General features: G+C 43.7%; 1 protein-coding gene across 5 annotated transcripts in view; it reads right to left on the bottom strand.

Annotated features, from left to right (window-relative positions):
- Nucleotides 1–15,645, bottom strand: part of UBL7 (ubiquitin like 7) — a 192,991-nt gene that overhangs the window by 20,907 nt on the left and 156,439 nt on the right. For all 5 annotated transcript variants that reach the window (XM_069222209.1, XM_069222210.1, XM_069222208.1 and 2 more), the window contains exon 10: nt 11,014–11,136. In XM_069222209.1, coding sequence (XP_069078310.1) covers nt 11,014–11,136 — 123 coding nt within the window. The remainder of the gene's footprint in view (nt 1–11,013; nt 11,137–15,645) is intronic.

The raw sequence follows: 15,645 nt of genomic DNA, 5'->3' as shown, positions 1-15,645 counted from the left end.
GGATGGATGGGTATGTGAAAATGCGCATCCTTGAGGTCTAATGTTGCCATGAAATCTTAATGCTGAAGCAGTGGGACCACAACCTGTAGTGTTACCACGTGAAAGTGTTCTGACAGGATGTAAAGAATGAGAGTTCTGAGATCTAATATTGGTCTCAAGGTTCCGTCTTTTTTGGGAATAAGGAAGTACAGTGAGTAAACCTCTGTTCCTATCTGATCTTGTGGTACAAGCTCTATCTCTTGTTTGAGTAATAGCGATTTTACTTCTTGCAACATTGAGATATGTTGGGAGGAGAGTTTGTGTGGTTTTGGAGGTATATTTGGGGGAATTTGTTCCAATTCTATGCAATAACCATTGCAGATAATAGATAATACCCAGTTGTCTGTTGTAATGGGTAGCCAATTGTTGTGGAACCTTTGCAGTCTTCCCCCCAACAGGTGAGGGTTGAGTTGGGAAGAGATGGAGTAAGTCACTGTTTTAGTTGTGAGGCTTGTTTTGTTGCCTGATATTTTCCCCTGCATCTGGGGAATTGGCCTCTGTAATTACCTTTAAACCTACCTCGTTGGTATTGAGGTTGGTAGGTTGACTTTGATTGTGAGGTGGATGCCTCAGGTGTTTGTGCTCTAAAACCACCTCTGTATTGAGGTTTCCGAAAGGATCCCCTATATTGTGTCGTATACAAAGCACCCATGGCTTTAGCAGTGTCCGAGTCCTTTTTCATTTTCTCAATAGCCATATCTACCTCAGGGCCAAAGAGCTGTTTTTGATTAAACATCATATTAAGGACTGCCTGTTGAATTTCAGGCTTAAACCCTGAAGACCTAAGCCATGCGTGTCTCCGTATAGTAACAGCAGTATTAATTGTTCTAGCTGCTGTGTCTGCAGAATCTAGGGCTGATCTAATTTGGTTATTGGTAATAGCCAGCCCTTCCTCGACTATTTGTTGTGCCCTTTTTTGTTGGTCTTTGGGGAGATGTTGTATGCTATCCTTCATCTCGTCCCAGTGGGCCCTATCATATCTAGCCAATAATGGTTGGGAGTTGGCTATCCTCCATTGGTTGGTTGCCTGCGATGCTACCTTTTTGCCCGCAGCATCACATTTTCTGCTCTCCTTGTCTGGTGGTGGTGCATCCCCAGATGATTGGGAGTTGGTTCTCTTTCTGGCCACGCTTACAACTACAGAATCAGGAGGTAGTTGTTGTGTAAGGAATGCCGGATCAGAGGGAGGTGGTTTATATTTTTTCTCCAACCTGGGAGTAATTATCCTGGCTTTGATTGGCTCTTGAAATATCTGGTGTGCATGCTTTAACATGCCTGGAAGCATGGGAAGGGACTGATATGTAGTGTGTATAGAGGATAATGTGTTAAAGAGAAAATCATCCTCTAAGGGCTCAGTGTGCATGGCGACATTGTGGTAGGTTGCCGCCCTAGCTAAGACCGGAGTATATCCGGTGCTATCCTCCGGTGGTGATGATTTGGAGGGATAGCAGTCTGGGCTATCAGGAATGGGATCTGGATCTTAGAGATCCCATGGATCCACATTGTCTAGTTGTGAATCAAAAGAATGCACAGGAGACTGTATAGGTGTGGGAGTAGTAGGTAGAGAGACAAGCAGGTGAGGTGAATGAGGAGAATGAGTAGGAGACTGAGGCGGAGAAAATTGTGGAGGTGGAGATTTTTGTTTAGTCTTTGGCACTTTAGCTGGTGGCTGAGCAGTGTCCAATTGTTCCTAAAAGGCCAGCTTCCTCTTAGGCTTCAGAGGAGGTGCAGTTATGATCTTGCCAGTGTCCTTGTGAACGTGAATTCTGGCTTGCCTTTCATCAATGTCCTCCAATTGTGTGTGTTCTTCCGAAAATCTATGGCTTTCTTTAAGTACTTTCGAAAGTCCATGCTCCTCCGTATAAACTGGCCTTTTCGGCATCGAAAGGCTGGGAGTGGATGTTGGCCTCGGCTCCGTAAGCGATCTTCGAGGTTTCGATGTCTGCTTGTTTTGGAGCCAGTGCTTCGGCTGGAGTCTGAAGGCTTCGGTGGCATGGCCTTTTTCAGTGCCGAAGTTGTTGCTTGGTCACCGAAGGTCTTTTTACGGGTCGAGCCATGGCCTTCCGGCAGTGGCGTTCCCAAGGCCTTATGTTTGGGCTTAGTTGGGACAGGGGCAGGCGTACTCATGTGCTGTCCTGCCCTGACCGGTCTGTCCTCCTCAGATTCCTGCTCGGAGGAGTCGGACCCTCGGACGGAGACTGCGGTTTGCATAATCTTGCTAGACGTTCGGGGCTCTTCGACGCCATCTCCAGTCTTCGTGCTCTTCTGTATCGGAGAGTTTTCTTCGAACAGAAGGATCTGCAGGCCTCACAATTATCCTCTCGATGGTCTGGGGAGAGACAGAGATTACAGACGAGACGTTGGTCTGTTATATGGAAATTTGGCGTGGCACTGAGGACAAAGCGAAATGGGGTCCGGTCCATGAGGCTTTCACGCGGTCGGCCCGACCGGGCCTGAGTTGGGTGTGGGTGCCCCGAAGGGCGAGTAAAGATGTTTGACCCGACGGTACATAAGTGTCGATGAGAGATGATACGGGATCGAAACAACACCGACGAGAATTAACGAGTTATAGAACGTTTCCGACTAACTATCAGGAGCGAAAGGAAACACGTGCGAACCCGATGGCGGAAAGAAAACAATCTAACATGGAGTCGATGCCCATGCGCAATGCAGCCGAAGAGGAGGAGTCACCTGATCCTGTGACTCGAAAATACTTTTTCGAAGAAAAACAACTTGTAACACTCCGAGCCCAACACCAGATGGCAGAATATGCATAGCATGTGTATCAGCAGCTACACATGCCATCGAACATTATATATATATATATATATATATATATATATATATATATATATATATATATATATATATATATATATATGGAAAATGTCACTTACCCAGTGTACATCTGTTCGTGGCATTAGTCGCTGCAGATTCACATGCTGTGCACATCCCGCCATCTGTGTTGGGCTCGGAGTGTTACAAGTTGTTTTTGTTCGAAGAAGACTTTGAGTCACGAGATCGAGGGACTCCTCCCATTTCGGCTCCATTGCACATGGGTGTCGACTCCATCTTAGATTGTTTTCCCCCCCGCAGAGGGTGAGGTAGGAGTTGTATATGCTAGTAATAGTGCCCATGCAATGGAGTGAATACGTATGTACATAATGTAGTTTAAAGTAATATATATATTTACAAATATACAGATGTTCAAGATCAACTTCTAAACGGCTACAGGCTCCCGGGGAGGCGGGTGGGCGCATGTGAATCTGCAGCGACTAATGCCACGAACAGATGTACACTGGGTAAGTGACATTTTCTGTTCGGTGGCATGTGTAGCTGCAGATACACATGCTGTGCATAGACTAGTAAGCAGTTATCTCCCCAAAAGCGGTGGTTCAGCCTGTAGGAGTTGAAGTTGTCTGCAACAATGTTCGTAGTACTGCTTGGCCTACTGTGGCTTGCTGTGTTGTTAGCACATCTACACAGTAGTGTTTGGTAAATGTATGAGGCGTAGACCATGTAGCTGCCTTACATATTTCTGTCATTGGAATATTTCCTAGAAAGGCCATGGTAGCACCTTTCTTTCTAGTTGAGTGTGCCTTTGGTGTAATAGGCAGTTCTCTTTTTGCTTTAAGATAACAGGTTTGAATGCACTTAACTATCCATCTAGCAATGCCTTGCTTAGAAATTGGATTTCCTGTATGAGGTTTTTGGAAAGCAATAAATAATTGTTTTGTTTTGCGAATTAGTTTTGTTCTGTCAATGTAGTACATTAACGCTCTTTTGATGTCTAATGTATGTAGTGCTCTTTCAGCTACAGAGTCTGGCTGTGGGAAGAACACTGGTAATTCTACTGTTTGATTAAAGTGGAACGGTGATATGACTTGGTAAAAATTTAGGATTTGTCCGTAGAACTACTTTATGCTTGTGTATCTGAATAAATGGTTCTTGTATGGTAAATGCTTGAATCTCACTTACTCTTCTTAAAGATGTGATGGCAATTAAAAATGCAACTTTCCATGTTAAGTATTGCATTTCACAAGAGTGCATGGGCTCAAAAGGTGGACCCATGAGTCGTGTTAAGACAATGTTGAGGTTCCATGAAGGAACTGGTGGTGTTCTTGGTGGTATAATTCTCTTTAGACCTTCCATAAATGCTTTTATGACTGGTATTCTAAATAGAGAAGTTAAGTGCGTAATTTGCAGGTAAGCTGAAATTGCTGTAAGATGTATTTTAATGGATGAAAAAGCTAGCTTTGATTTTTGCAAATGTAGTAAGTATCCTACGATGTCTTTGGCAGATGCGTGTAAGGGTTGAATTTGATTATTATGGCAGTAATAAACAAATCTTTTCCACTTATTTGCATAGCAATGTCTAGTGGTAGGTTTCCTAGCTTGTTTTATGACCTCCATACATTCCTGTGTAAGGTCTAAATGTCCGAACTCTAGGACTTCAGGAGCCAGATTGCTAGATTCAGCGATGCTGGATTTGGGTGTCTGATCTGTTTGTGTTGCGTTAACAGATCTGGTATGTTTGGTAGTTTGACATGAGGCACTACTGAGAGGTCTAGTAGTGTTGTGTACCAAGGTTGCCTTGCCCATGTTGGTGCTATTAGTATGAGTTTGAGTTTGTTTTGACTCAGCTTGTTTACTAGATATGGAAGGAGTGGGAGAGGGGGAAAAGCGTAAGCAAATATCCCTGACCAACTCATCCATAACGCATTGCCCTGAGACTGATTTTGTGGGTACCTGGATGCGAAGTTTTGGCATTTTGCATTTTCCTTTGTTGCAAATAGATCTATTTGTGGTGTTCCCAAACTCTGGAAGTAAGTTTTTAGTATTTGGGGGTGAATCTCCCATTCGTGGATCTGTTGGTGATCCCGAGAGAGATTGTCCGCTAGCTGGTTCTGAATTCCTGGAACAAATTGTGCTATTAGGCGAATGTGGTTGTGAATCGCCCAATGCCATATTTTCTGTGCCAGGAGACACAACTGTGTTGAGTGTGTGCCTCCTTGTTTGTTTAGGTAATACATCGTTGTCATGTTGTCTGTTTTGACAAGAATGTGTTTGTAGCTTATTATGGGTTGAAATGCTTTCAACGCTAGAAATACTGCCAATAGTTCTAAGTGATTTATGTGAAACTGTTTTTGGTGAGTGTCCCATTGTCCTTGGATGCTGTATTGATTGAGGTGTGCTCCCCACCCTATCATGGAGGCATCTGTTATTACATATTGTGGCACTGGGTCTTGGAAAGGCCGCCCTTGGTTTAAATTTATACTGTTCCACCATTGAAGCGAGGTGTATGTTTGGCGGTCTACCAACACCAGATCTAGAATTTGACCCTGTGCCTGTGACCACTGTGATGCTAGGCACTGTTGTAAAGGCCGCATGTGCAACCTTGCGTTTGGGACAATGGCTATGCATGAGAACATCATGCCTAAGGGTTTCATCACCATTTTGACTTGTATTTTTTGATTTGGATACATGGCCTGTATTACATTGTGAAATGCCTGAATTCTTTGTGGACTTGGAGTGGCAATCCCTTTTGCTGTGTTGATTGTCGCCCCTAAGTATTGCTGTGTTTGACACAGCAGAAGGTGTGACTGTGTAGTTGATTGTGAAACCTAGTTTGTGGAGGGTTTCTATGACATACTCTGTGTGCTGTGAACACCTTTCTAGCGTGTTGGTTTTGATTAACCAATCGTCTAGGTACGGGAACACATGTATTTGCTGCCTTCTGATATGTGCAGCTACGACTGCTAGGCACTTTGTAAAAACTCTTGGCGCAGTTGTTATTCCGAATGGCAACACCTTGAATTGGTAATGTATCCCTTGGAATACAAACCTTAAGTACTTTCTGTGTGAAGGATGTATCGGTATATGGAAATATGCATCCTTTAGGTCTAGTGTTGTCATGTAGTCTTGTTGTTTGAGTAGTGGGATTACGTCTTGTAATGTCACCATGTGAAAGTGATCTGATTTGATGTAGGTATTTAATGTTCGGAGATCTAATATAGGTATCAGAGTCTTGTCTTTTTTGGGTATGAGAAAGTACAGAGAGTAAACTCCTGTTCCTTTCTGGTGTTCTGGTACTAATTCTATTGCTTCTTTTAGTAGTAATGCCTGAACTTCTAGTCCTAGAAGATCTATATGTTGTTTTGACATATTGTGTGTTTTCGGTGGTACCTTTGGAGGGAATTTGAGAAATTCTATGCAATAACCATGCTGGATAATTGCCAGTACCCAAGTGTCTGTTATCTCCTCCCAATGTTTGTAAAATTGTCTTAGTCTCCCCCCCACAGGTGTTATGTGTTGGGGATGTGTGACTTGGAAGTCACGGTTTGTTTGGAGGGGTTTTGGGGCTTTGGAACTTCCCTCTATTTTTTTGGAATTGTGCCCCTCTATATTGCCCCCGAAAACTTCCCCGCTGGTATTGGCTTTGAAAAGCGGGCCTTGCTTGAGAGGTTGAGGCTTCTGTAGGTTGACCTCGAAACCCTCCCCTAAATGGCGTTTTGCAAAATGTGCCTCTGCTTTGTGGGGAGTGGAGTGCGCCCATGGCTTTTGCGGTATCAGTATCTTTTTTGAGTTTTTCAATAGCAGTGTCGACTTCCGGCCCAAACAACTGCTGTTCATTAAAGGGCATATTCAGCACGGCTTGTTGTATTTCCGGCTTGAATCCTGACGTACGCAACCATGCGTGTCTCCTTATTGTTATTGCAGTATTTACTGTCCTTGTAGCTGTATCTGCTGCGTCCATTGATGACCGTATCTGATTATTGGAGATACTTTGTCCTTCTTCTACCACTTGTTGTGCCCTTTTTTGGGTAAGTGTTCTATGAAATGCTGCATTTCGTCCCAATGAGCTCTATCGTATCTTGCCAAAAGTGCTTGTGAATTGGCAATACGCCACTGGTTTGCTGCTTGTGCTGCAACTCTTTTACCCGCAGCATCAAATTTGCGACTCTCCTTGTCTGGAGGTGGTGCATCTCCCGAGGTATGAGAGTTTGCTCTCTTGCGAGCTGCCCCAACAACCACAGAATCTGGTGTTAATTGCTGCGTAATATAAACCGGGTCTGTTGGTGGTGGCTTGTACTTTTTTTCCACCCTTGGAGTTATGGCTCTGCCTTTAACAGGATCCTGAAATATTTGTTTTGAATGTTTTAGCATTCCCGGGAGCATAGGTAAGCTTTGGTATTGTCTATGAGTGGAGGAGAGTGTATTAAATAAAAAGTCATCCTCAATTGGTTCTGAATGCAAGGTGACGTTCTGAAACGCAGCTGCCCTTGAGACCACCTGCGTGTAGGATGTACTGTCTTCAGGTGGCGACGGCCTTGTAGGGTAACAGTCTGGGCTGTTATCTGATACAGGAGCATCATAAAGGTCCCATGCATCAGGATCATCTTGACTCATTGCAGTATGAGTCGGGGATTGCATCAGTGGTGGAGTAGCTACCGGTGATGTGTGCATTGATGGTGGTGGAGTTGTTTTTCTTGCCACCTTTGCCTGTGGCTGCTTGTCCTTTTCTTGAAAGGCAAGTCTTCTTTTCATCTTAATTGGGGGAAGAGTGCTTATCTTCCCTGTGTCTTTTTGAATGTGGAGCCTTCTCTGAGTGTAGTCTGGCTCAACAGATTGAAGTTCCTCTCCGAACTTATGTCCTTGCATCTGGGAGGACAATCCCTGTTCCTCTGTGTAGGAACCTGTTTTCGGTTCCGAGGCTGGATGTTTCGGAATCGAAATCTTTTCGGTCGCCTTTTTGGGCTCCGAGGCAACCTTCTTTATTTTCGGCGTCGTGGTTTCTCGGTGCCGGACCATTATGGTGCCACTGTCTCGGTGCCGAATCTGTTCGGAGCCGCTGTCTCGGGCCAGAGATTGCTGTGTGGCGGTATCTCGACCGGAGTCGGATGACTTCGCCACATGCATGCCCTTTTTCGGTGCCGATGATCGGTCACCTATTTTTCGGGTTAAGCCATGGCCTGTTGGCGGTGGCGTCCCCTGGGCTTTTGTCGTCTTCTCGTGAGTTTTATGTTTCGACGTCTTACTCACGGTTTTCGGCGTTTCTTCGGGATCGAGCTCGTCAGAGTCCGATTCATGGATGTAGAAGCTTTCCTCTTCCTCCGCGAAACGCCCTTGTCCTGTCGGCGCCGACGCCATCTGCAGTCTTCTTGCTCTTCGGTCTCTTAATGTCTTTCTCGACCGAAACGCTCGACAGGCTTCACAGGTATCCTCCTTGTGCTCTGGAGACAGACACAAGTTACAGACCAGATGCTGATCTGTATATGGATACTTGTTATGACATTTTGGGCAGAAGCGGAATGGGGTCCGTTCCATCAGCCTTGAAGAAACACGTGGCAGGGCCGACCAGGCCCCGACAGGGGAATCGAAAAAACCCTGAAGGGCCACCAGAGCTCTTCAAAAGTCGGTGTCGATTTGTTATAACTAACCCGATACCGAACGCAAACAATACCGACAATTTTTCCGAGATTCTAACTAACTTTCCGACCCGAAACACGGAGCGAAAAGGAACACGTCCGAACCCGATGGCGGAAAAAAACCAATCTAAGATGGAGTCGACGCCCATGCGCAATGGAGCCGAAATGGGAGGAGTCCCTCGATCTCGTGACTCGAAAAGACTTCTTCGAACAAAAACAACTTGTAACACTCCGAGCCCAACACAGATGGCGGGATGTGCACAGCATGTGTATCTGCAGCTACACATGCCACCGAACATATATATATATACACACACACATACACACACACACACACACACACACACACACACAAACTCCATCTACACGCACAAACTCTATACTTCCTGTCCCAGTGCCTTCCATCGAAGCTAGGCCCTAGACAAACCTTCAATCAAAGGAGACAGGTAGACACTTTCTACAAAAGCAGAGAACTAAAGAATGCCGTCTTAAGCAGAAAGAAAACTGCCTTCTGCAAGGTTCTGAAAACCCCTCAACTGGTGCTAAAAGCCAGGAACACTACAACATGTAACCTCCTAGAGGTGTGAGAATTACAAATGCTTAAAAATCAACTCAGTTTCTCTTCTCCAATGAGCCAGTGTTACGTTTTTCACTAATTATATTACTGCGTTTGTCACCTACAAAAGTGGAGCTGGCTCACGTACATTTCTCAATGAAAAATATCATTAAAATAAACTGATCTCCTTCCACTGCAAGACTAATAATTAGCACTTGTACTCTTCTGCTAAAAACCTATGGGTTCCTATATTGGTTATATCCTTCAAGACCTAAAACATGCATCATGCCCTCATGACACTTTACCCATAGAAAGAACATTCCTTCAAGACCTCTGAAGGGTTAAAAAAAAGTTTATCAAATGGTACTGATCCCGGTAAAATCTCCGCCACCACCTAGTGGGAATAGACTGCAATGTCAATCACTCCACCTACTAACTAAAATCATCCCCCATTTATTAGCCTTTTAGAATCTGGTGTAATAGAGATTGGTGGCTTTACGTCTATATCAGTTCATCAGTTAAAGAATGTCATTTGCTGAGTGCCGATGGCTTTACTGAAGACTGCATAAATCACTTCATTGTGTTGTCCTCTAAATCCACTTCACTGGATACATCTGCTGTCAAATTCTCCTCTGTCGAACCATGCAGCGGTGGATGCCGTGGATACTTCACATCTTTCAACAAGAAATACGCTTTCCTTTGTATTCAACAGCAATACTTTCTCTACCACTGAGGTTATGCTGAACAGCCCGGAGTACACTTTCCATTTCCACTCTTGCAACCAGGCTCGTTTTGCTAATCCAATACAAGTCATAAATAAATTCTGATGCAGTTTACAATAATATATATTCAGTGTATCAAATGCTGATCTCCGATCATTTCTCACCTCCCTCCACTCTCACATCCTATTTACACTAACATAACAAAACAAGCGATCATCCTCCTGCACAGAGAATGAAATAAAATATATTTAAAGACTGTCAGCTGCTGCTTCTGGGAACAATGCATCTGATGCATTGCAATGGAGCCCACATTAGGGGTAAACTAATATATTTAATACCTAATCAGAAAGGAAAAGGGAAATACGCCTCTGTGCTGGCACAACATATGGAGTTTCCTTTTGTTTAATAACAAAAGCTCCGGAAGCCAGACGTAACGAGCACTGACAAAGGTAATTGATCCAAGTAAGATTCAAATGAAAAAGTTTAGTCAGGTGAGGATGAACAGGAATTTACAGAAGTAAGTAGAGATAGCTTTGTAGCCTACACCTTTAAATAATAGCCTTGTAGTCTGAGGTATAGGTATGAAATGTATGAAGTGCTACCTAGAGCTACGTAATCTGCAAGGTTACAGTCATCCAAAGTTTACAGAGATGTGGGATTACAGCCCACAGCTGGTACCGAGCGCAGTTTAACTATAACTTTGCGTGCTCAGTCAATACGGAGAACTGATTTGGTCAGCTGTGTCAGCGGTTTACTGCAGTTATATAGCATGATGGACAAAAAAGCTTTCACATCTTCCTAGGAGTTACCTAAGGTTTTACTAAGCATTCAGACACACAAGTAAGTGCTCTACTGTCTTGCACAATTTAGAAAACTGTGAAAGCAGTTTTAGCTCTGCCAGTTATTTCTGGGAAGTGTGTAAACTGTGCCATAGTTGGTGTATGAGGATGACTTGCATGATATGCATAGTAGAGGGACAGCTGTAATGCTTCATGAGCTTCTTAGCACCCATAAGAAATAACCAGTGTGAAACAGAGAAAAACATCAGCATTGCCATCAGTATAGAAACTAGCCCTAATGTTTACTATCAGAAGGTACTTGCTTGTCTCCAAATTACATTACCTTTTCTTCAGTGTTAATGTTCAGCCTTTACTGAACAATAAAAGATGTTCTATTACTCACACGCTCAACATCTCATTATGCGCAGCCAATTTCAATTTCGTTCAACCTATCCATAAAGTTAATACAATTATTGGATTCTAATTACCTGTGGTGCTGGCTGGCCAGATACTTGGAGGGCATGCTGCAAAGCCTGGCTGAATAGATCATTTGTGATGGGTGTTCCAGACTGGACAGTTGTAGACATTGGAGATGTGCCTGATGAATGCCCCTGTAGAAATCAAAATGAACACTCCTCTTAAGAACCATGTGCAGTAGAGAGATTCTCTTTATGTCACCAACAGCGGCTGCGAAATGGAGCACAAGGGTTTTTCACTTAGATTTTGGAGGGCTTTCCAAAGTGCCACAGACTGCGGAGACGTATAGGGTGTGCATGGAGAAAATCACACCGAACACGTAGACAAGTAATACAGTATTATTTACTTTTGAGCATGATTCTTTGGAGGGGGTAGGGGTAAACAAGTGATTAGCGATGGGAATTTGCAATGTACAAAGAAATTCTAATGAGATTTTTCACTACTGATTATCCTACCATGAAAATGCATTGTGGCTTTCCATTTGATGAGTACAAAGTACTCTACAGAAGGAGACTATCCACACCAAGTCCGTTGGGTAAGTAAAAGTTGCAGAGGTCACCTTCTTTCCAAATGCATTCAGTTGCCTCCATCTCCTGTCAGACAGCACTGTGCAAGAAACCGACGGATTTCAACACTGTGTGGGTGGTAATTGTCCTAAATGAGTATTGTTTTGAGCTCTTAAGCATTTGGGCAAATTATCTGCTTCATTATTTCAAACCATACTTGCTCACAATAACGAGTACAAGAAACTGTCTTCATTGCCAATATTCCATAATTATGAATATTGACAAAACCGAAAGGCTGGCAACCACTGATAGACCAATTGTCTTTGTCAGTGCTTGTTTTCACGTTTCCTATAATCTTGCCAGCATTTTACTAAAGGATGCCTCACGATATGGTACGAGAAATGGCACATTTTAGTAAAATTGCACATGCTAGTTGCTATTTTTTTGTACATTTTCATTTTGAAAGCAAGTAATCACCAACCTTGCATTCAGCCTTTTGGTTTTGTCAATGTTGGTTTTGACAATGTTTTAATACAACATAATTTTTTGTCTACACCGGAGGTTCCTGTTATGCTTTTCTTTCCTTGCTTTAATATAATAGCAGCAGTCAAGCAAGCAAGTACAATTTCAAAGAGGCAAGAAAAACGAGCCAAAGGGAAGAAAATAGTAGTCCCACAACATTAACCAATCACCAATGCATACAGGTATTATGTCACTTGACTGCGAACAGCCCTCTTTTCTTGCTGCTCACAGTCAAGTTAAGTACTATTTAGCATTTGCTTATTACTATTTTAGCAGTATAATTACTTTTTGGTGTTTTTCTTACATTTTATGCTGTTTACCTTATCAGCGATACCCTGCTTCTTCCTGGCCCCCTTTTCAGTTGGCATGTTGCCGCTTTGCAGCGCACGCGTTTCCCTCGCGCGTCTCATCTCGGTGACGGTTATTTTTCGTTCCTTCAGAGGCGGCTGCCATTTCGCGCTGCGTCTGAGGAACAGATAACTTCTACCGAGCGTCACAGCCTTGTTGCTTCTTGTGGGCCAGTCGCTTTGTTCTGGGCAGTGTATCCTCCCGGACTCCTCGTCCTTTTTTCCTTCGGCTAACCACCACGCCCTTTCTCCTCCTTATTCACGCCCATAGGCGGGGCCTACCACATTATCCACTCCCCTGGGTTTCTTAATGTTTTTTTCCCTAGTTTTTCTGTTTGCTCTATTTAAATGGAGATGGATAGCTCTCCTTCAATTCAGGAGACTATGGAGGAGGAGGCCATTATTAAAGAGGAGTTGATTACTTTAAAACAAGCCTCTGTTCAACAGGCAGTGTCTGACTCTTAATACAATTACCAAAAATTTGGAAAACTCTGTTATTAATATTATGTTCAAAACAATGTTGGCCCATTCTGTGGGGGAAAGCAGAAAGCGCCTGGCAACAAATGCCCAACCCAAAAAACATAACATGGCGCTATTGGTTGGTGAGGTTTCCTCATGCAAGGCAGAGGACGCGGTTCCTCACAAGCCTCCTTCCAAGTAGGATAATACTCACGGCCCTCTGGCAAATGTTCTTCGAAATCCAAACACTGCTTCTCCCATTTTGGTCACCTCTATCCTGGATACGGACGATGATTTGGTCAGCGTGGATTCAGATGACGATACATCTGACAAAGACAATGGTGGTCTCTTAGCACCCCCAGCTAAGAAAACAAAGATATCTAATCAAGATGACCCCAAACCTATGATTATCTCAGACTCTGATGGGGTACCTATGGTTGATCCAGCCAATATTTACCATCCTAACTCTGAGTGGCTTCCCACAGATCATGTGGGCAATTACGTCTCTTCCAGATTATGTACGTCCCTAGACAAACAATCCAGATCCAAACTGAGATCGGAATGTCCTCATCCTTCCTTACCTCATAAAATTACACTCACTCCTTCCATTGATCCTGCAAATGTAATCTTCTTTTCCAAACTTGGTAAAGACCCTTGCAAGGGTGTGGACAAAGCTTGGTCCTCCTGTCAGGACAAATTGTTAGAAGTGGTTGGTCCTCTCGCGGGCATTTTTGACCTGGTGGAATCAGCCAGACTGGACAATGCTTCCATAGATCCAGAGGAGCTCGCTCTCTCTCTGTGGGTCCAACGTTCATTTTGTCTTCTGGGAAATGCTAATTCAGCTATAACACACGAACGAAGATAACAACTCCTTCTTAAGGATTCTTTTGTTAAGGATCTCAGGAAATATGCCTCAACGTTTACCTCATTCAATAAGGCCAGGCAATCATGAAAAAAATACATTTTACCAAGTTTTTAGCCAGGGCTGGCAGAGGAAGGAACTGCTTTGCAGGCCGTGGTTACAATAAGCAAGGTTCCAGAGCCTCCTTCAATGGCTCCTATTAAGACTACAAGCCTCACTTCTATCCACAACGAGGCAGGTTCAACCGTGGCAGAAGCTCCAGAGCATCAGTTACTCAAACCAGCCAGGTGAGTGCACTTTCTGACATTCCTATTCCCATCGGAGGACATCTTCGTCATTTTCTTCTAAAATGGTTGTCAATATCAGCAGACCCTTGGGTTTTAGATACAGTTCAAGGTTATGTTATCGAACTTTATTCAGAACCTTTTCAATCATCCCTGCCTCTTTCCCAAAAATTCTCAAAAGACATGTTCAACCTCATTTCGTCAGAAGGTTAGTCACTTCTCCAAAAACAAGCCATTGCGCATTGTTTTCCTGACCCCTCAGACTTTACCAGCTCTATTTTCTTGGTTTAAAAGAAAAACAAAAAGATGCGTCCAGTAATCAATCTCATGCTGTTCAATCAGTTTGTAGTATAATCGACATTTCGAGATGGAAATAATCATACATCTCAGAGATTCCCTTCTCCAAAACGATTGGATGGTTCGTTTAGATCTACAGAATGCTTATCTATCCGTCCCTATTCATCCACATTACACAAAATGTCTTCAATCTCAATAGCTAGGTCAATTCTTTCACTTCAGTCTTTCTTCAGCTCCCTGGTGTTTCACCAAACTAATGAAGCCAGTAGTGGCATTTCTCAGAGCCCAGGGTGTAAGACTCATCATCTACCTGGATGAACCAATGAACCAGAGTGCAATATCTCTTCGATCCCAGATTTCCCTTACTTGCTCTCTCCTAAACGATCTTGGTTTTGGCCTCAACAAAGAAAAACCTCTCCTTTCCCCAACTCAACACAGTTTCTCAGTTTTGTAATAAACTCAATATCCGCCACTCTTCACCACAGGTAAAATCTATAAAATCAGAAATTCTTCAGGTCCTATGCAAGTCTTCTCTGTCTCTCAGAACTTTAGCCCGCATTGTGGGTCTTCTTTCTCCCTCTATCCAAGCCATCTTCCCGGGGCCGTTACACTATCGTTCTCTACAAAGATTAAAAATTTGTCATTTAAGAAAAGGCCTTGCATATTCAGACTCTGTATCATTGGATCAGGATTCTCGAGTAGAACTTCAGTGGTGGCTCCTCCATTTGGATGCCTGGAACGGCAGGACTATATTTCCATTAGCCCCAGACCTTGTGTTAGAATCAGGCGCAAGCCTCTCAGGCTGGGGAGGCCGCTGCGGTCCGATTTCGACTGGAGGTACATGGTCTTTATAGGAGTCCAAATTGCATATAAACTGTTCAGAGGTGCTTGCAGGCTCCTTTGCGATCAGAAGCCTTGCAAAGGACAGAGCTCACTGTGCTATCCTTCTCAGGATGGACAACATCTCGGCCGATTGTTATATAAACCATCTAGGAGGTACACAATCCAAGCCCTTAGCGGAGATGGCCAAAACCTTCTGGGAATACTGCCTTTCCCACTATATTTCGGTTTGTGCCGAATACCTTCTGGGCGATCTCAATTCAGTGGCAGATTGGCACTCTCGTCACTTTCGGGATTCAAGCGACTGGAGACTAAATCCCCCCCCCCCACCTTTCAGTCCATCCTACCAAGTGGGGTCCCCTGTCAATAGATCAATTTGCCTCCTGTTTCAATGCCCAATTACCTCAATTTTACAATTGGCACCCAGATCCTTTAGTGCTTGCTTCGGATGCCTTTTCACAGGATTGGTCTCTTTCTATGAACCACGCTTTCCCCCCCTTTCTAATGATCAGCAGGCTTCTTGAGC

Source organism: Pleurodeles waltl, chromosome 3_1 (assembly GCF_031143425.1).
Source record: "Pleurodeles waltl isolate 20211129_DDA chromosome 3_1, aPleWal1.hap1.20221129, whole genome shotgun sequence".
NCBI lineage: Eukaryota > Metazoa > Chordata > Amphibia > Caudata > Salamandridae > Pleurodeles > Pleurodeles waltl.
The sequence above is the reverse complement of the archived record's forward strand: the minus strand, read 5'-3'. Positions and strand labels throughout refer to the sequence as shown.